This window comes from Camelus bactrianus, chromosome 13, assembly GCF_048773025.1.
Source record: "Camelus bactrianus isolate YW-2024 breed Bactrian camel chromosome 13, ASM4877302v1, whole genome shotgun sequence".
NCBI lineage: Eukaryota > Metazoa > Chordata > Mammalia > Artiodactyla > Camelidae > Camelus > Camelus bactrianus.
In genome coordinates this window covers 38,333,306-38,355,173 of record NC_133551.1, presented here as the reverse complement: position 1 = coordinate 38,355,173, position 21,868 = coordinate 38,333,306, and the positions used below count along the sequence as shown (strand labels likewise).

At 44.0% G+C, this 21,868-nt stretch overlaps 1 protein-coding gene across 3 annotated transcripts in view; it reads right to left on the bottom strand.

Annotated features, from left to right (window-relative positions):
- The window catches only part of FYB2 (FYN binding protein 2), a 98,188-nt gene that overhangs the window by 10,974 nt on the left and 65,346 nt on the right, over positions 1 to 21,868 (bottom strand). For 2 of the 3 annotated variants that reach the window (XM_074376399.1, XM_045519096.2), the window contains exons 7-15: positions 20,853 to 20,884; positions 17,090 to 17,192; positions 14,191 to 14,356; positions 10,552 to 10,663; positions 10,415 to 10,455; positions 8,168 to 8,231; positions 7,003 to 7,101; positions 3,115 to 3,143; positions 1,615 to 1,675 (exon numbers count right to left, since the gene is read on the bottom strand). In XM_074376399.1, coding sequence (XP_074232500.1) covers positions 1,615 to 1,675; positions 3,115 to 3,143; positions 7,003 to 7,101; positions 8,168 to 8,231; positions 10,415 to 10,455; positions 10,552 to 10,663; positions 14,191 to 14,356; positions 17,090 to 17,192; positions 20,853 to 20,884 — 707 coding nt within the window. The remainder of the gene's footprint in view (positions 1 to 1,614; positions 1,676 to 3,114; positions 3,144 to 7,002; positions 7,102 to 8,167; positions 8,232 to 10,414; positions 10,456 to 10,551; positions 10,664 to 14,190; positions 14,357 to 17,089; positions 17,193 to 20,852; positions 20,885 to 21,868) is intronic. The other variant, XM_045519097.2, reaches the window with a different exon arrangement.

The following is a 21,868-nucleotide window of genomic DNA, read 5'->3' as shown; positions in this document are numbered from 1 at the left end:
ATAAATGTTTGTTGGGTGAATTAAGTCAGAACAAATGTGAAGGTTTAGAAATGCTGGACAGCTTTCTGAGTTCAAGAAGCACCTAGCTAGTACAGTATGGATGGAACAGAGGAATGGTGGGTGAGTGGGAAGTACAGGTGAGGTTGAGATTTGCCAGGGGCTGGAGCAATAATGAATCTGATGTCTTCTCAAACAGTGTGGATTTCATTCTGGGAGCGGTGGCAACCATTAACCATTTTTAAGCTGGTGGATGGTGGGTTCTGTGACATGATCACGTTTGCACTTTAGAAAGTGCGGAAAATAAACTAAGTGGAGGTGAGACGGCCATTGAGGAAGTCACTGCAGCAATCCAGCTGAGAAACAGTGCCTGCCCTGTGGCTGTTTTAAGTATCAGCAGGGATGACCTGCTTCCCTGCTGTATCCCTGTTAAGTATCAGCAGGGATGACCAACAAGGTAAACTGACTGACTTTGACTTTGTGGCCGTGCAGTGGGGATGGAGGAGCAGGAACATTGTGAGTTACGGGAAAGGAACAGGGTGCAGGGCAAGAGAGGAGGAGGAGTCCTAACGTCTAGGGGTTTGGTGTGAGCAACTCTGTGTTTATTGAAACAATCACCAGCATAGACATTAGAAGAAAGGGATCATATTTGGATGGCGAGATTAGGAGTTCTTATGGAATTCTGAGTTTCACATAGAGTTATCTAGAATGTTTATTAAGGAAGAAAGAAATCTGACCTCAAAATTGTAACTTTTGATATCATTACCATATTGGTTGTAATTACAGCCCTAGGTGTGGATGAAACCATTCAAGAACATATAAAGGAAGAAGGGAAGAGAACTGATACAGGAAATCTGAGAGACATAATTTTTAAAGAGCTGAATGGCAGAATTAGAACACACACATGCACAAAACCAAAATCAACCACACAGGGGGAGCAGCAGCCAATAAGAAATGATAACATACAAACCTGGGGAAAAGTTAGTATTTTTTTCTTTTTAAGGATGGCACAACCAATAATCTGAGATACTACAAAGAAACCAAGCATAATAAGGACTTAAAGGTATCCACTGGATTTAACAAAGAAGTTCACAGTAACCTTACCAAAAATAAGTCCACTGTCATGACAGGGACAGGAGCCCCATTGGAGTGAGCTTGGAAAGAGGTATCTAAGATGAGCAGAGGAGACCTGTATTTCCAGCCATTTAGTTGAGAGAGAGAGGACAGATAGTAAGTAGCCAGAGAGAGGCCATCAAGTTTCAGATGCTTTGCTGCTTTTGATAGATTTTAGTAATTTAGGCTTTAGAACAGACATTCTGTCAGCTAGTGCCTGCGACTCTCCGTAAGAGGTTATTAAATAAGTGTTTGCTGTGTCGCAATGAACTTCATGTCTATAGATTTAAAAGTGAGAAAGCTCCAGTGAGTTATGAATCACTTACCACTGTTACGTCTTGTACGTTATTCACTGTTTTTCTTTCCTGGGGGGGGGGGATATATCGCAACTTGACTTTTCACCTAGTCCCCAGGGACCCGAGAGATGGCCCTCTGATCGTATTTAACAAAGCATCAGCAGTGTTAAGTATCAGCAAGGATGACCAGTGAAGTAAATTGACTTACTTTGACTTTTTTTCATTTACGTCCACATCATCATAGACAATAACTTCCTGAGACCAAAATTCTAGGGTCGAGATGGGATCAAAATAGTCCATTATTAGGTATGGTTTGTGCAGTCTCTGGCTTTCCAGATTATACACAATCACTTAAGTATCCAGGTGCATCCCCAAGTCTGTTCTATCAAAACCTGATCATGGAACACAGAAAAGCTGACAGGGTCAAAGACCAAAAAGAATATCCATTTGGGGAGAAATTCAACCGAGCAATTAAAAACCAGTGAGATGTCTTAGTATCTCAAACACATAAATATTTACATCCATTTGATTTCATGCAGATTTCCAAAAAATCTGAGTTGCTGAAAGGATCGTTTCACACTAGGTTCCCATCCTCCTGGAACTGGACAGAGCTGTTAGCACTGCTAGGACAGTGAGAGGGCTTCATTCCCAAGGGGAAAATAACTTAACAGAGCATTCGTATTGATTTTTCTGCCATGATTTTCATTCCCAATCACTGACAACGGCTTCTGTATAGTAACTGTGCGTAAAACTGGACCAGACTTAGCCCATAATCATAACTAGGCATTTTCAGATTAGGACGTTCACATTCCTTGGTGCTCCATGTAGAATTCCATAATACCCTAGTGACTCACCACCTGAACAAGTCTGAAACCTTCTGGCGTAATTATTCACAATTCATATTCAATTATTCATAAATTTGGATGGGGGTACAGTTAGTGCCTATTTTAAATTGGCTTTTTTTTTTTTTAACATAGACCAAGGATATTTAGGGAGACCTGTGATCTTACCAGGTTTATGTAATCATTTGTTACTTAGTTCAGCAAACTCATATTTGTGGAACATAATATACATTTGAATTGCCAAATCAGAGTAAAATCAAAGTAGCCACCATCACCAGAGCCCATAAACAAAAACTGACAAACAACAAAACACCTGGCCCTCTCTCTGTCAGTGCCAGATGCAGCTTACTGACATGTGCGGAGAGCGCTGTGTGTCAGGCACTGTACTGATTTGTGCATTATTGCTTCCATAGCAAAGCAAAAAATACTCCAGTGACCCGTCCTTAGTTCAGTTAGTATGTGTGCTGTGAAGTGATCGTGTTCAATTTACTGTGTCTGCATTAGGGTGATGTGGCTGTCAAGTCCTTCAGGAGGTTATGTGAAATGCACGAGCTTTGTGTTCAGAGACGTGAGTACAAATCTCAGATCACTGAAGTATGCATGTGGTCCTAGAGCCTTCCTGAAAAAGGTGATGCATCTACTTCTCTGGGATGTTAGGAGTCCTGGTACACAGCAGGCATTTGAGAAATGTTATTCTTCTTCCTCAAAGTAAGTGATACTATTGGCTAAAATGTCTTCTTTGATTTCGATGTATCAATTTTTCATTAAAATGCAGAATTCAGGAAGGATTACCATTTCTTTTTCTCAGGCTCTGAACATGCTGATGCTGAATAGTTTTGTGCCAGCAATAAGCGAACGTCACTTACCTACATCAGGCAGCGAAATGGAAAACGCACTGTTAATTGACAAAAGACATAAAAGGGTTAAGGGAAGAGCCATGTTCAGAAATATTAGCTGATACATCTCAAATAACATAGCAATGACTAGGTTTCTTGATATAAATACTGGGGGGGAGAAGAGATGAAGCAAACCTTCCCTGCAGCTTTGTTCTGATCACCCCCTCTCCTTTTTGTAAATGAGCTGATTTATCCCTGGGGACCTCCTGCACCTCCTTTCCTAACTAGACAGTCTCAGCCTAACCCAGAGCCCTGCCCTCCTCTGATCTTCCAAGTTGCCAATCAGATACATCCCATGTGGGGTAAGTATGGTGAGAGGGAACGCCCTGCTGCGGACACTGGACCCTGACTATGTATGTGTTTAACCAAAGAGGTGACTTGAGGGGAGAATTCCAGGCCGGTGGAAATGGAAGGAGGTAAATGTGCTAAGTAGGCAAGGATGTCTGGCTCAGGTAGAACGTCTGGGCTTTCCTCAGATCTCACAGTTAAGGAGATTACATGGAAGGACATATGATACGGTAGGAAAAAATCCATGTATTTTAAGCAATGAATTTCAGTTCAGTCCTACAGGTGTTCTGGGGACACTCACCATGGGCCAGGCCCATGTGCTGGGCACACAAAATGATCAGACACAGATTCTGTCCTGAAGGAGCCTGGGGTTTAGTGAGGGAGATAAAAGTAAATCACACTCTGTGATGTGAACATGAAAAGGGAATGACCACAGGAACAGCACGAGCCTTTATGGAAGCCTTCGTTTGTTCATTTCTGAAATGAAGACCAGCAGCGCCTGTCCTGTGGAGTTGCCTTGGTACTGGAGGGGCACTCCTCGGTGAGTGCCCGGGCCAGAGCTGACGCTCAGTGGACCCTACCGTTAGTGTCTGTGAGACCAGACTGGATGTTGTCAGGACTGTGATGAGCAGGACGGAGCAGGAGAAAATGACACAGTCCCTGGAGTCTGAGCGCTGAACCTGACTCTCAGCTCCGCCACTCAGCCGTTCACCCTGCGGGCGAGGCACCTAACTTTTCAAAGTCTTAGTTTTGCATCTGTGAAATGGAGAAACAAGTTTCTAACTCAAGGGTGGTGGCTGTGAAGATGCGAGAGCCCGCAGAGGAGGCCCTGGTGCAGCCCCAGCCCTCTGGTGCCCGGTGAGCACCTGTCCTCGGGCTCTCCACTCGGGGGCCCCCGCTTAAGGAAGCCTTTCTCAACACCAGTCTCCTTCCTCCACTTTAATTGGGCCAGCGTGCTGGCTGCCCCTATTTACCCATAGAAACCAAGGCCACAAAAACTCTACAATGAGATTTCCTTCCTTTAGGTCATCTATCCGTTCAACAGGTATTTACTGAGCACCTGTTGTATCCCAGGCAGTTTTTTTTTTTCCTTCCAGACACTGTTCTTCATGTTGGAGACAGAGCAGTAAACAAAACAGTCACCATCCCTGCCTTCATGGATTCTAGTAGAGGGAGGCAGACAGAAAACTGACAAGGAAATTTATGATCTGTCATGTGAGGAAACGTACAGAGCTAAGTGAAATTAAGAGAAACAGCACAGGGTCGGGGCAGGAGGACTGGAGGTGAGGGTTGGTTTGCCTGAGGCAGGCTTCACTGGTAAGGTGATTTTTAAGCAGAGACTTGAAGGTAGTGAGAGTCAGCTACCTGGGTGTCTGGTCAGAATGTTTCTGAGGGAGGGAAGAGAAGATAAGGAGACCCTCAAGCTGAGGCGTGCTTGGCCTAAGAAGAGCAAGGAAATCGGTGCATCTGGAACAGAGGAAGTGAGAAGAGGGTTCACATTTAATTCCCATGTAAAACTCACAGCTTGGCTGAGACCAGTGGCATTTAATTCTTGGTTTATTTATGCCTAAAAATTAGGCCATTTAATAATGACTATCTTAATAGGCAGTGTGTGCATGCATGAAATGGGGGAGCACGGAGAACCCACATTTTTAAAGGTCACGTTTTCATGATTGCAACCTCCTTCTGAAGATAAGGCAACAAACTAGGAGGTGATGGTCAGGAGAGGAGCCCTCAATCAAAAGGCTCAACCAGGTAAACAAAAAGTAAGTAAAGAAGAAGTTCTGTGTTATCTTGGTGTATCTCCAAGGTATTGATTAAAAATTTAAGGCAGAGAGACAGATTATGGCAAAGTTTAAGGGCAAAAATCTTTTTAGACCTTGCCAAAAATGGGAGCTTTTCCCCCCTGCAGCTGGCGAATGCCCCTTTATAGAGGCGCGCGGGCGCAGAGCCCTGGCTGTGCAGGACATCTGCAGCGTAGCTTGTGTAGTGCTCAGACTAGGTAATGTGGATTTCTCTTCTTACACTGAGATTCTCTAAGAAAAAGGGTTTTTCAGTAGTGCTTATAGATGTTACAAGATGTGCACAGGCTGTTATGGAAGAACAGAAGAGAAACAGGTAATACAGGTTTGGGTAGAAAGGTTCATGGAATGCAGCCCAGAAAGGATAATTTTTGGCCAAATTTTAAGGGAAGACTAGAACTTTGATAACTGAAGGGAGTTGGAGAAGGGTGGGTGCCTTCCAGACCAATAGAATGTCATGGTTAAATGCAAGGAGGCATGAAACACCACGGCACAAGCATTCACACAGGGTATGTGCTATGGGGTGGGGGCGAGAGTACATTTGAGAGAGAGATGGAGCTGGACAAGTAGGAAGGAGACTCCACAGAAGTATTTACTTGCAATGAAAAAGGACTGGATGTTTGTTCTAAAAGTCATAAGCAGTCACTGAATAGTTCTAAGAAAAAGGAAATCAGATTTGCATTTTAAAAGTGTCAGCATTCTCACCTGGATCAGATTTTTAAGGGACTACAGGTATCACGCTGATCATTTTTGTCAGGAGCATCCGTGGGGAGGGTATAGCTCAGAGGCAGAATGCCTGCTTAGCCTGCGTGAGGTCCTGGGTTTAACCCCTAGTCCTTCCGTTTAAACAACAGTAAATAAATTGCATTACCTCCCCATCAAACAAAAACAAAAACAAGCCAAAAAATTGATAAACTAAGAAGATGCTCCTTCACCTGAAGCTACATTGTAAGTCACCTACACGTCAATAAAAAATAAAATTAAGGAAAAAAAGCAGCATCTAACCTGCTAAGTCAGGGTCTGCCTTTAGGTCTCACTGCTCACTGGAGCCAGACCCCCTCCTCTTCCGGGGTCAGGCCACAGTCTGTAAACCCCACATTCTGGTCAATCTCACAGTAGACCTAGACCCAGCAGACAATTTGACTTGAACTCATGTAACTTTGAGGCTGTATAACTGAGAAGAACTTCAACGTAGAATAACATAATTCCACGTCAATGTATGTAACGACCTGGGGGAAATTATTTTACCATCCCCTGTCCTCATAAAGATGTATGTCTATGTCTCTTTCTAAATCTCTAGAGATGAGAGAGAGAAGTGCCTCCAGAGGCCACTTCACCTCCCTTCCATTGTACACAAGAGGAAACTCAGGCCCCCTGCATTTAGAATGGAAGCCATTTGCCCATGGGTGCAAACTGAATAAACAAGAGCCAAAACCAGAACCCAGAACCCAGGCCTCTTGTCTCTTCCTCCTACCAGTGAATCTGTGACCTTCCCAATGCCTGTTGTTGGTTACCCGGGTGACCTGGGAGGGTCCCTTCCAGGTCTAAGACTGTGAGACACACAGACCATTCAGCTGAGAAGTTCATCTCCCCTCTGCACACACTGCCTCTCTTAAGAGGGGAAAATCAGAATATGGAGGTGTAGACAGATAAAACCACCGGCACCTGCAGGGCTGAGAAAGCCTAGAAGGATGTAACTAATAACAACGCTAGTATCAAGGCGGCGCTGCTCATCCCCTCCTGCAGGGGAATCAAAGGGGACTTTTACCTTGTATTTTCTTTTAACTTGTTTTTCTTCATTTTAAATCTGTCCTTTTCTTTCTTGAAGAATCTCTGCAGTCTTTTAAGTGCTGCTTTTCCATCTAAACTAAGAGGAATCAAAGGACAGAAACAACATGGTGTTTGAGAGAGTACGCAGGATAGAAGGCCGCTGCAGTGAAAAGGACCAGAGGCCCCAGTCTCACTTCTAAACCGCCCCCTCGCCCTAAGGAGGAGCCCGAAAACACCCCGTTGACCTCTATGTGCTGCTCTGTTTAGATGCTCATACCACGGAGCACACACCCGCCATTAAGGGGGCTGTTACATTTCTATACAAACCGCCATCTCCTCCAAATGGTCTCTATTTTACAGAATTTATGGAGCAAAGTCTTCCTTTCAGAGAAGATGACTCAGAGAATCACGGTTTACAAACAATACTGTAAATAGATTATAGAAATTCCTGGCTCCTGAAATTCACGTCCCTGAGTTTTAATTTACGGAGTGATAATACAACAATGGTGGTACCCTGACTGGTTGATGGTTAAACATGTTCCAAATATGCTCTTGTTTGTTTCTAGGGAGGTGGGGAGAGGGAATGATACACCCGCATCATCCCACCCAGCACAAACACCTTCTCCCTCCAGCCCTCCAACTTCTTGCTTTTGACCACTGCTGTTTTCCTTTCCACACTGTGCCTCTAAGAGCTAAACTTGATTAATAATGCCCATTTGAACAAATATTATCCTTGATAACACTGAATTATTAGATAAAAAATTCAGCCCACAGCCCAGAGATAGCCTTATTAACTTGCAAAGATACAAATAAGTCATAACCACTGATTTCTTCCTGGAAAAGCAACTGTAGAAGTAAAGCAGTTTATTGCTATTTACTTCTCCTTTCGCACTTACTCCCTAACACAGTATCAAAGTCCTCTACTCTGGGAGATGGACATTTTCTCTGAAGAGAAAGCACTGAGATTAAAATTTGTAACATATGATTGAACACAATTAGAACTACCCTGTTGAGCGCAATGTTGTATTACAATAGCTTATCTCCACTCTGTGCAAATCCTCCCTAAAGATGGGGGTGTGTGGGTGAGTTCATTTCTTAAATTTTGGTTTTTATAGACTAACAGGAAATACCCTTAGCTATGAAGCCAAGAAAGAGAAACTCACTCTATCTTAGGGTAGCTGCTCTTTGTTTTGTAGACGTCTTCATACATTTCTTCACTATTTTCTTCTGAAATGAAAAAAATTTTTCATTCATTATAAAGGCAATAATTCAGATTCGTATTTAACACAAAATTATTGGATACCTACCAGGCGCTAGGCACTCTGATCTTTTGTTGAGTAGTTTTTATTGAAATATGTGCACACGTTTTTACAAGCATGTCGTAAAAATAATTAACCTCTATAAAAGCACAGACAAACAAAAATCAATATTTGCTTCCACTCTGTTTCCAAGTCTGTTCTGATTTAGTCAAAGAAAGTTGGTTTATGAGCAGATTCCTTCCTTCTGCCCTCCTCCTTTGCGTATGTAACATACCACAGTCAGTCTACTGAACGGCAGACATCGTGCTAACACTGGGGAAATAATGGAGACAGCCAGACACATCTTCAACAACCTTCCCCTCATTCATAGCTTCACTTTCACCTGCTCCAACACATAAGCTTGACATACCCAGACGTACTGTGAATCTACCCTGGCAGCGGGGGGACTTTCAAGTTCAGAACTTGATTGATGGAACAGAACAGAGAACCCAGAAATCACACACCTATGATCAATTAATCTACAACAAAGGAGGCAAGAATATACAATGGACAAAAGACAGTCTCTTTAGTAAGTGGTGCTGGGAAAACTCCTAGAAGAAAACATAGACAGTACACTCTTTGACATAAATCTTAGCAATACTTTTTTTGGATCTGTCTCCTCAGGCAAGGGAACAAAGCAAAAACAAACAAATGGGACCTAATCAAACTTAAAAGCTTTTGCACAGTAAAGGAAACCATTAACAAAAAAGAAAATCAACTAAATGGGAGGAGATATTTGCAAGTTATATGTCTGATAAGAGATTAATATCCAAAATACATAAAAAACTCACACAACTTAATATAAAAAAAAAGCAATGTGATTAAAAAATGGGCAGAAGACCTGAATAGACTCTTTCCCAGAAAAGACATCCAGATGGCCAACAGGCACAAGAAAAGATGCTCAGCATAACTGATCATCAGGGAAGTGCAAATCAGAAGCACAATGAGCTATCACCTCACATCTGTCAGAATGGCTGCCATCAAAAAGATGATAATAAATGTCGGTGGGGATGTGGAAGAAAGGGAACCCTTGTACACTGTTGGTGGAAATGTAAAATGGTACAGCCACCATGGAAAACAGTATGGAGGTTCCTCAAAAAATTAAAAATAGAACTGCCATATGATCAAGGAATTCCACTCCTGGGTGTATATCTGAAGAAAATAAAAACACTAATTTGAAAAGATAAATGAACCCTAATGTTCAAAGCAGCATAATTTACAATGGCCAAAGTACGGAAGCAACCTAAGTGTCCATCAACAGCTGACTGGATAAAGAAGATGTGATACACACACACACAAAGGAATACTACTCAGCCATAAAAAGAATGAAATTCTGCCATCTGCAACAACATGGATGAACCTGGAGGGTATTTTGCTTAGTGAAATAAGTCAGACAGAGAAAGACAAATACTGTATGTTTTCACTTCTATGTGGAATCTAAAAAAATAAAAGTCTAACAAAAGAGATTCACAGATAGAAATAGTGGTTACCAGTGGAAAGAGGGTAAGAGGAGTAGGGGGAGGGGATTAAGGGGACAAACTACTAGGTATAAAATAAGTAAGATACAAGGATGTAAGGTACAGCACAGGACTACAACCAGTAATGTTATACCAACTATTTTAATTTTTTTATTGAAATGTAGTTGATTTACAGTGTTAGTTTTCAGGTGTACAGCAAAGTGATCAGTTATACATATACATACATATATAATAACTTTTAATGGAGTATAATCTATAAAAATATCAAATCACTATGTTGTACACCTGAAACTAATATCATAAAACAAACTTCAAGGAAAATAAAAGTACTGGGAATCCATGCAAGTGTTCTAAGTAAAACACATTTCTGTCATCATACTGGCAATTGTGAAGAGATCAGGACAGTGGCAGTTCCATAGCAGTCTTGCTTTCTGCCACAAGAGACCTGCTACCAGCATCTTCACCTTCATGATTCTAAATGCACTGATTCACACATACCTTGAACCACTTCTGTTAGCTTATCATCACTCTACCCAACTGGCATTATTAAAAATATATAAAAGATTGCTAATCAGCCACAGAAATTCTTAGCAATTCCTACTGACAATTTCAAAAAATGTCTTCTTATACTCACCATTATCTAAAGCCAATGAGTTAGAGTAGTCCGACTTCAGCCTATGGAGAGACAAGATACAAAGATCACTGACTGGTTGTGCGGTTCTTTTAAAGTCTCATCATGTTCATCTTGCTAACAGACTGGCATGTACTTACCCTTCTCTCCCGAGGCACTCAACGTCATCATATGTCTCTGAAAGGGAATTTTGTGTACAGGATCCTTGACCTGGGGCTTCTTTAGTCATTTCCAAGGCCTTCACATACCCACCTGTAAGGAAAACAGAGAACCCCCTGAAAAACATCTCATCAGCTGCTCTCACAAATGCACTCACACACGTCAGGAAAAGGCAGGTGAAATATACGAACACTGCCTTATAATCTTGGTATGTACGGTCCTTGGGCGACCCTTTACCCTGCTGAGCCTCAGTCATGATCCTCTCGAGTTGAGATGATGACAGTGACACCTACTGTCTCATGATGGTGGCAAGGATTCATACATTTTTATGACAGGTGTCAGTTACCTAGTAAACTAGTGACTCCTCCCTCTTCTTTAATGGTTCTTCCTCCAATCCCTGACCTCAAATGCTGAAATCTTCCAAGGTGCAACCTTGGGGCTTCTTTCCCTAGATGTAGATGACTTTTCCAGTTTTGTGGCATTTTTTTTCTTAAAGTAAAATTTCTTAGACAAGTTGATTGAACACACATCAACATTTATTGTCTGCCAGTGATGGAATCAGCCAGATAGTGTGCCAGGCTGAAAAATGTACAGGGGTTGTTTGCACAAGTAGCTAGCCTGTTAAATGCAGGAGCTGGTTTATTTCACAGAGCTGTAAACTTGTCATAACCATAAACCTGCCACCTTTTTATCAGTTGGCATAGATAAATATTTACAGTATGGGTGATTCAGAGCCATTTTCAGACATGAACTATTAATCAGAAATAACATCTGAGAAATAAACAATAAGCACATTGACTTTTGTCTATTAATTAAAAGCACCAAGCAGCAAGATTTTAATCGTCTGACAAGAAGTCAGTTAGCATATAGGCCCCAAACCATCTCAATGGAATGTCAGCTCCCAGAGGCACATAACAGCCTTGCTTTTTCTTAATGCAGTTATCAGTAAGTTTCTCCGACACACACACACACACAGAAGCACTTTGTGCTTTCATCACAAGTAGTGAAAAGAACTGTGAAATGGGTTTAGCAGTTCCCTCTGTGCTTTGGCAGTATCTACAGATTCCTCCGAAGAATCTTCTTCAGACCGTTTTTGACACAGTATAATCACCAAATCTGTAGTGACTTTTCACGGACAGGACTTAATTGCTCGAATTCGGCCTCTCCTTTAACTCTTGTATTCACTCCAGCTTGGTTTCAGCCCGGGCAGTGTTTTCTACACTCCACATAAGTCCGTCCACTTCTCACCTCCAGGCAGGGTTTTTGATACAAGGCTACCTCTGCACTTTCCCACATGTCATTCATTTCATCAGGAATGTCTTTGAAAAAAATTTTTTTTCCATTTTCTTATTTAAAAACAATATATTGTGTTAAGAACACTTGAGATCTACTCTTCTTAAATAAATTTAGACACAATATAATATTGTTAACAACAGGCACAGTCCTGTTCCTTCTGTGCAGGCATCATTCTGTGAGGCCCCAGCTTTATACAGGCCCATCTCCTACTGTAAACCCACTTTGGGCAGGCCCTAGGATGTAGCTCCTGTCCTCCGCACACCACGCAGCCAGAACAGGAGCTGAAGGGATTCAGAGCTCAGTAAAGACCCTCGGGACAAGAGTAGCTTTGGCGCTCGCTCATTCCCCAGGGCTCCCATTACTGCAGGTACGAGGGTGCTTCCTTTTAAATCAGTTCTGTGATACTTCTATAAATTTTCTCCCCCAAATTCTTCTTCACTTTACTTGTTTTAGTCAGGAGAACCATTCAGATTGTCAGATCTACCACACTCTCTCTTGGAAGTTTGACTTACTCTTTCATTCCTTCCTTTAACAAAGTTTTGTTGGCTCTATCCACTGTGGTGGGTTGCAGAGAGACAGAGAAAAGTATCAAATGGTCTCTGATCTCAAGGTTGCTCACTGTGTACCATGGAAGACAAACCTGTACACCCTGAATTATAATGTAAGGCATGCTGTAATTTCTTTTAGAAAAGGAAATAGAATTAATGGCTATTTAGCAATGAACCAGATACTTTACATGCACTGACAAAGAACCCCAGGAAGTAAATAGTATCGCCATGCGCACATAAAAGGGAGTTAAATTTCCCAAGGGTGTAGGATTAATATATAGTAGTCACGGGTCCCAGAAATGCTCGAATCCAAAACTTAATATGGAAAAGTGGTCATTCAGTTACTGTCCTGGAAACAGAGAGGAATACGAAATTACAGTATTTTCCCCTGGAGAGAGGGAAAGGGGGATGCACAGAGGTAAGGAAAGCCGCAGGAGAAGTGAATTTTGAGACAGATCTTGAAGGATGACTTGGACATCAGCAGGCAGAGAACGGGCGTAAAGGCCTTCCAGACAGAGGAAAGAGATCGATGAGAATTACAGGGCACTTACGCACATGACACAGCCAGTTAACTCAGAGCACAGAGCACGCAGGGAAGGGGATGAATGGCAGGGAGGCAGCCAGCCAGCTAGCCTGGAGGCAGATTTTATAGGGCCTCGGGTCCATCTCATGATCCCTACAAATATGTTCCTCTCATAACTCTGTAACAAGTTATGAAACGTCAGTGGTTTGCATGGCTTATTGGGCTGGAGAGGACATTTGTTTTGTCGATCCAGAGTCCTTTTTTTATTCTCTCTTGAGAGCTTTACTTCCCTTGGGAAACCCTTCAATCTGAAATTGTATAGCTTTGGTAACATTAACTCTACCTCCAGCTCCAGAAGTGAATTATGACATAGGCTAGGTCAGTCAGACCATCATATCCCCCGTTCATGATGACTGGTTCAGGGTTGGCATGTGACATAATCAAGCTAGTAAGACTCAGATCTGGGCCTTTAAAAAAAAAAATTGTTGAGATGGTAATAATTTCTAGTTTTCCTCTGGGGTTCCTAAAAGGATTCTGTGGAAGCCTGTCATGGCTAGATGCCATCTTGCACCATCCTGCCTCCACAAGGGTAGAGCTGGCTTGAAAATGGGGCCAAGCCAGAAGGGAGCAAAGCCAAACACAGAAGAGGTAATACTGAGTCCTCGTGATACTGTTTATGTCCTTGGATCCAGCCACGCCCAGACTTTCTGCCAGGTGAACCTCCTTTTTCTCTTTTGCTTTATACAGTATGATTTGATTATTGTTACTTGTAATCAAGACTCTTAACTCATATGATGATAAAATGCAACTTGAATCAAGTCAGCTAACGATATACTTTGACATCAGTGTGTCGATGACCTGGGTCTACAAAAACACAACAGAAGTCAGTAGACATAAAAAGAAATGAATAAAGATTGCTGATACCTCTTATGTGACAGTCAGGTTTGGTCCTCACCGAACCCCAGTGAGGTCCATCTCATGATCCCTTTTTATAAATGAAGAAATTGAGGACCGTGAACTTACATTACGACGTAGCTAACACGTGTGAGAGCCTAGATCTGAACTCAGGCCCTTCCACTTCTAGATCCAGTGCTCTGGATTTCCACTCCTGCCCAGTTGCCTCCCTCGGCCAAGTCACTTGGTATATAATAGACGTTCAATAAATATTTATAAAACAAATAAAAATCTTGGTCACGCACAGCCTCAGAATGATTTGGTCATGGTGAGGAGAACCAGGAAGAAACACAACTCACAGTGGCCGGGGGAGCGCCTGGCCAGCGCAGGCTCCTCGGGGCAGGCCTCTGTCTGGAGGATGTCAGCGTCGGTCCCTGCGTCCTGCTTCCCGGCCAGCGCGCTCCTCTCACCTCTGTGGACTTTCGCTATCTGGGTTCTTCCAGGCGTCCCTTCACAGGCATCCCCCTAAACACAGGCAACAGGGACGGTCTTGCATGCTTTGACTTCCTGTTGGTTTTTTTTGCTTATTCATGCTGTTCTCTATTTATTCATTCTGCACAGGTAGCAATGATTTGTTATTGTATTTACACAGTCATACTTCTCTAAGTTTCATGAGGACGCATACCACGTCCTTGGTTCGCCTCCGAACAGCCAATGAAGGCCTGGTCCAGAGGCAGGCCCACAGCAGGCCGTCAGGATATGACGGAGCACTGACTTTATATATTTTATCTCACTTAAGTTTCATGATACCCCATTAGAAAAATACCATTATTCCTCATGACAGAGTTTAGAAGTTTTAACTAAAAGTTAAATACCTGGTGTTGGGTCTCACGGTGCATCACCTACCAGGGCAGGACTAGACCCCAGAGCCCCACGCTTTTGGCCGCTAAGGGATGCTATGTTCCTTCTGCCCAGCATTTCATCTTCCCACCCTCCTTTGTTCTGTTCTTCCCTGCTTCTTTCCACACCTCCTTCTTCCGGCATCTGTCAAACACCTACTGAAGGCGACAACATGCTAAGCTCTGGAGACAGAGAGGTGCAGTGGGCACGGTGGCTCACACGCTGGTCACAGAGCAATACACGCGCACAGCTCATTAAGGTATAGTGCGGCGAGCGCCATTCACAGCGGTATTGCCCACTGAGGTGGAAACAGGAGGGGAGGTCAGTTCTTGAGTCTAGGGGACAGTGTCGGGGAGGGGAGACTCCAAAAGAAGGCTTTATTAAGCTGTATTTTAAAATGTAAGGAAGAGATTGGTTGAGGGGAAAAGGAGTATCTGGCGGATAAATCAACGCAAGCAAAGGCACAGGAGTGACAGCGTCCTCGTGAGGGTGGTATGGAGGCTCCCGATGAGGGGAGAGTTCAAGGGATGGGAAGGAAGACGGGAGGTGAGGCTGGAAAGGTGAGAGAAGATGGAGCTGAGCTGTGAAAGGTCTTGCACACAAGGCAAGAGGTGTAGGTTTTATCTCATGGTCACAGGGAGCTCGGCAGAGCAGAAAGCTGATCAGGTTTGCATTTCAGAAATAGATCTGAAATAGAAATCTAGAGAGGTTGGCAGGAAGATACACTGGAGACAGTGGAGAATTGGAACATTTCTGGCCATCGAAGGGTTTTATCATTATGAGATGACAGCGGGAGAAGGGTTACTGTCGTTCCAACTACAAGTGGACAAGAAGGTTCACCTTGACAACACCTGTTAAAGTACTTGAAAGGTACAGTAATAAACAGATATAAGGCCGGGAATTCCCTGAGTTCTTGGTGGGATATGGGCAGACGAAGAGGAGAAGAGGAGGGGCGTTCTTTTAAGTCACACAACCAAGAATGAAATATTTAAATGGGGGAAAAGATGGCAAGAAAGTAATGAAGTCAGTATTTCACACAAATAATGTGACCACCTTCCTTCAGCACAGCCTCTAATGAAGCAGTGCACAGATCCTCTGAGGGCCGACCTCGGGAATGCTTCCCAGAGTCAGTCTGAAGAGCGAGGGAATGTATCTCTACTGACTTACCATTCATATCTGACCCCAAAGAGCACTGCCCAGCTAGACGACCCTACCTAACATACTCCAAATAACTCTGAACAATTTCCAAAACTCAAATCTACTCCATGAAAGTAGGACTACATCCCTTTGGTGGGAAGGAACCTGACCCCACACCTGGCTCTTGGCCAGTGCTGGAAATGGGCACGTACCTGCTCTGGCTCTTTCATGCTCAGTATCCTTAATCACATTCACATATGTGCCTGATCAACCCCTTCCTGATCTCCGACCTCATCACTCATTATGGCCTTGTCACGCCATGCTGCTCCTCTGGCTCTGGAGTCATCTTTCATTGTTAGTGACCTACTTCTTTGAATTATGCTGCTTTGTGATACTCTGTCAACACCCAGTCTGGTCCAGCCTGGCCTCCGGGCCTCCACCCCAGTTCTGGCCCACATCACCACCAAACTGCTTGATTTCCCCAAGCCCTACAGGTGGAACTGGAACAATTTGATATGATAAGGTAGGCACAGCCCAAACAGGTATCTCCAATGTTCTGAGCCGTGGCAGCAGCCCCAGTGGTACCTACTGTTTAAGCCTCTGGCCACACTAACTGTTCCGAAGGGGACAGTGTCAACTGGATGTGGATATACACATATACAGTGTTTACTATTGATAAATGATGTTAACTAATCAGTTAATTAACAACAGCACATTTCATTTTTATGGTAGCTTATGGCTTACAAGGCGTCTTCATATTATTTAATTTTATTATCACAAATAAAAATCAGGATAGGAGTGGGGATGGTCATGGGGTAGGGATGATTTCTCATTTTACAGATGAGATGCCTGAGTTCAGACATTAAGCCCCTCTTCCAAGCAGGGCCTGAGAGCACAGAGCGTAAGGAAGCCTGCCCTCTAGGGGGGTGCAAGGGCAGAGTATCTCATTGTATTTTGCCCCCAGGTGCCTTGCTGAATCCACACAAGTCTCAGTCCTGCTTATAAGGCCTGCTTCAAGGCTAACAAGAGGAAAACCTAAGGCCAGAGTTCAGCGTCATTGTCATGTTCATTTCTTTGATAAACCACCCAACACCCACTGCATCTTCTGACCGTCTCTCTGGAGAGCTGCATGTCTCAGCCTCTAAAAAGTCACTCCATGAACTGAGCTCATTACGTGGCTGAACTGCAACTCTTTGGTTGGGAACCCTAGAACACGGATACCTTGAAAAGATGGTTGGAATGCAGATCCTTTTCTGTTTTTTCAGGTTCTAATTCACATGGCTCTTTTTCCTTCATTTTTTTATCTTCATCTTCTTGTTTGGGGCTGAAATGTGAAAAGACACCAGGGAAAACCTGAAGATTAGAGTATTTAGATGATAGTGCACCCCTCAGTTCTAAATGAAATGAATGGGGAAAACTAACTTAAACGGACTCAAGTCCCCCTCCTCTTCCTCCTTCTCCTTCTTAAAAGATGTGGGACCAGGATCAAGTCAATCACAGATAATTTCCTCAAGTTTCTTCCTGCTCCATCAATACCAGAGTGAATTCCTGCTTAAAATCTCTTAACTTCCCTTTGCCTGTAGGATCAAATACCAATCCCACTGTGATCTGGCCCCTACTTTTCTTTCCAACCCCGTCTCCCTCTGTTCCGTCGCTCCCTTCACTTTAACTCTAGTCTAGACTCTCATAATTCCCCAAACCTACCATCCTATTTTGAGCAACTCTTCCCTCGTGTTAGCTATTTCCTTTGTCAGTCATGCCTTCCACATCTTACACTGCTGAGAAACACAGCATCCTTTCTGCTCGGTCTAAATCATCTTACTTCTGAGAATCTTTGCCTGATTCTCACCCTCTTAGCTGCTTCCCAATACTCTGTCCTTCTGTCTTACATTATAATACACTGTCTACGGATCTATTTCACTTTCCCTTGTCAACTAATGAAACATCAGGACTCTGTTATTCACATGTGTATCCCCAGCACTAATGCTGTGTAATCCATGGTAGCAAAGTGGTCCTCAGCCAGTATTCCCTACGGAAAGGAACGACTGCCCTGCACCTGTCTATCAACAGTGGGTGCAGTGGAGGTGAGGAAGGAGTCAGGGTGGAGAGGGCAATGCAGAAGCTGAGGACTGAGGACAAAGGGCACCAGGCCGCACCAGCACCCACAGAGAGCCTCTGTTTCCGGCCTGATGGTGAGCTGGAGAGTTCTACAACCACGCTTACATGGCAGGCAGAGAAAAGAGGGCACTCAAGGAAAACCAGGAGAGGTGGGCATGAAGGAGCGAGAAACACAAGGAGAGAGCGCTGTCTGAAAGACAACAGGAAGAGCTTTAAGGAGTTTCATTCGTCCATCCAGTTTTCGTGCTCTCATGTCCACCATCAAGGCCCTATACGAGTTCTAGAACATAGAACAGGGGCTGTGTAGGGAGGGCTGGGTTCTCGTCCCCACTCCACCTCTTTCTAAAACCCTGAGATTAACCTTTCTAAAAAATCAAAATTTTCCATGTATAAATAAAACAGCAGTATGCCAGTCTCCGTGGTAGCCATGAAAGTGAAATGTGATAAGAATGTTGAAAGCCTAGCACTGTTTATAGCCCTCAGGCACTGCTGGTGTCCACTGCTACATCGCAGCATTTGCTCAGAATTGTCTAAGTCTTATGTTCCCACTGCTGGTGTTTCTCCTAAGGCACTTACCGACCTTGCTGATGTACAAGGCAGGTAAACCTTTGTAATCATCTTCCTACCCGCCCCCCCAGGCTTTGTCCAGTAATTTCTACATGGCTGGATCTCCATAAATAACTGTCAAATTAAATCTAGTATTATGGCTCCTAGGAACGCTATAGGGGACATGGGTACATTATCTCTGCTGCAAAACTCTTCTGTGGCTTCCACTGACCTAGAAGTTAAGCTCTCATCTGTGCCATTCAATATGGCGGCCACCGTCCACGGGTGGCTACTGAACACCTGAAATGTGTCTGGTCCAGACTGCGCTGCAAGTGTAAAACACAGCTGGATCTTGAAGACTTGGTATGGAAAAAAGGATGCAAAATATTTCAGTCAGGACTTTTAGGTTGATTACACATTGAAATGATAATGTTTGGGACATAGTACAATGAATAAAATACATCACTGAAATTAATTTCACTTTTTTTTTCTTTTTAAAATATGGCTCCTAGAAAGATCTCACATGACCTGCGTGGTTTGCTTTCTGTTTCCGTTGGACAGGGCGGCTCTCAACGTTTAAGTGGGGAGCTCCGGCTTTCCTGGGCCCAGCTCTGCATATGACCCGAGCTTGGTTCCTGCAGCTCCCGCACTGCACTGTGTGCTCAAGCATCATCCAGCTATTTGTGCATCCCTGAACTGGCCTCAGTGCTGAATACTATGTCTCTGCTCACACTTGTCCCTGTGCCTGGGACATACAGTCTGCCATTTTTACTGGCCCAGTTCCAACTTGTTTTCACGCTGCAACTCAGCTGTCACCCTTGAAGGAAGCTCGCCTGGCACCGCGCCTCTGTTTTCACAACGTCCTTAGGGGTGATCATATTATATTGTAATTCCCTACTTATGCGGTCATTTTCACCTCCAAGTAACCCACTCACCTCCAGCCACTCCAGCCTCCACCCTCATTTTGGACTAAGCATAGGAAATGTATTCTATTCATTTTGGTCCCTTAGAACCTAGCGGTGTCTGAACAGAGAAAAAGCTCAATAAATGTTGCAGGAGATAGGTACTCATTTGCCATGTGCCTGCTGTGGGCTCAGCCCTATGCTGTGTGCTGGAGGGTCATTAGAGGGTCATGAATTTAGGGTAAGACAGGACCTCAAGGAGAGAGAGGAAGCAGGGTTTGCCCCCATGATGCAGCTCTTGTGTTTCTAGCCTCAGCCAGGAGGTGTTGATACTTGCTTCTCCAGAGCTCGCTGGCCGCGTTTATTTTAATGCATTAAAAATAACTCCAGGGAAGAGACTCTGAAGAGTTGGGTAGGAGCACTGCTATGTCCCCAGGCCTGGCTCTGAACCAAGAACAAGGAAAAGGAATGGGTCCTACAGAAAACAAACTGGTTACCAGAGGGGTAAGGGGAGGGGAGGGATAGTTAGGAGTTTGAGATTAAGAGACACACATTACTATATATAAAACAGAGAAACCACAAGGACCTCCTGCATAGCACAGGGAACTACATTCAATTTCTTGAAATGAACTGTAATGGAAAAGAAACTGGAAAAAATATATAGGTATGTTATGTACATGTGTAACTGAATCGCTTTGCTGTGCATCTGAAACTAATGTGGTAAATCGACTACACTTCAATAAAAAATAAGAAGAAAAAAGAAAACAGATCTTGCCCACAAGGCGCTCACAGACAGAAAGTGGGGCGGCAGAGTCAGGAGAAACGGACGTGCACGACATACCTGACGTTAGCACAAACACCTGCATACCTTACAGCAGCGCCACAGCGAGGGGACTGGTCACTGCGCTCTGAAGGAGGGGAATCAGGAAGGCTTCTTATAGGAGGGGACATTTGATGGTTACAAGAAGTTTGCCATTAAGTTGGGGTGAAATTAATGAAGCAAATGAGCAAAGGCAAGGACCCTTGAAACAGCAATGGTGCATTTTGGAACCTGTAAGTTCTCTGGGCTTCACGTGGTTGTTATATGCCTGTTTGATTGGGTCTCTCCCACTGGGGAACTCCCGAGGGGAGCGGCTTGGTCTCCATCACTGCTGCAGCCCCAGTGGTCAGCAAGTGGCTGGCATGTGGGGGACTCGGCAAGCCTCTGCTGCGTGAGTGCACTGTGGGCTAGAACAAGCTGAGACGGGAAGGATCGGGAGGACCCGTGAGCACGTTCACCACACCCGGCACCCTGCAAGGCACCAGGGGTGCTGGACGGGGTCAGGCCCTGGAAGCAGCTGTCCCATCAAGGAAAACCAGTTCGGGCATCAGAGGGTCAGTGGCTGATTCGTGCGTCTCCTTTTGAAGATAAAACTCACCTAAGTTCTTGATGGAGAAAACTCTTCCAAGGCTGAAAGCCAAGAGGAAAACAGTCATTTTCATCAATCAACCTAAATCAAACCCAAATCAAACCCAAACCAGGCCTCTGCTGTTTGGGTACAGATCATTAGAGACCTGACCAAAAGGTGAGGCCAGTGGGGTCTCAGTACAGAGCAAAGTTAGCTGCTGACAACAGAACGTTCCATGAAGCTTTGCCAGGAGAGCTGAAGATCCATCCCAAAAGACAACAAACATTTGTGAAGTCACAGTGCACCCCAGAAGAAATGCGCAGTTTGACTTAGAAAAATAAGTTGTTCTCTGCATGCCTTTCCAGGAATGTGACTATCAAATAAAGAACTTTGTAATCCTGTGAGCAAACAGGAATGTGTGATATTTGAGCAATGTTCCAGTGGGCAAAACTGGTCCAGGCACGTGTGCAAGCCATGCTGGGAATTCTCCCTTCCTGGTCACACCAACCCCGATCAAAAATCAGCTCACCTGATCTAGCCTTGGCTCCGTTAAAATTATGTCCCAGTGACCACAACATAGCCCCTCAGTTAGGCAGTCGTCACATATTTGATGACATTCATTGTCCAGAATCTAGCCTGCTACATCACTTACATATCTCACCTCTCTGAGCCTTGAGTTCTCATCTGTAAAATGAGAGCAGGGGTACCAGCTCACAAGGGGACTGTGTGGATTAAGTGCTGCCACCCAACGGGGACCTTGAGCCTGTGTGACCACAGGAAAGACTCACCACTCAACACAAAGAAATTGCCAGTGGAAGGAAATAGTAATTGACAGAAATAAGAAAACTATGGCCAACAGACTGAGGTGGTTTGGTGTGAAGGTAACTAGCTCTGACCACCTGCCCGGGCCCGAGAGCATCTCATAAGAGAAGCATCAACTGTGCCCATTCGGCCCCTTCTGGTCCAGCATACTCAGGTCATCGAGAAAGGGTGACATCAGATTCCACCCACGGAGCTTAAAAACACTGAGATAATGTAATACGTGT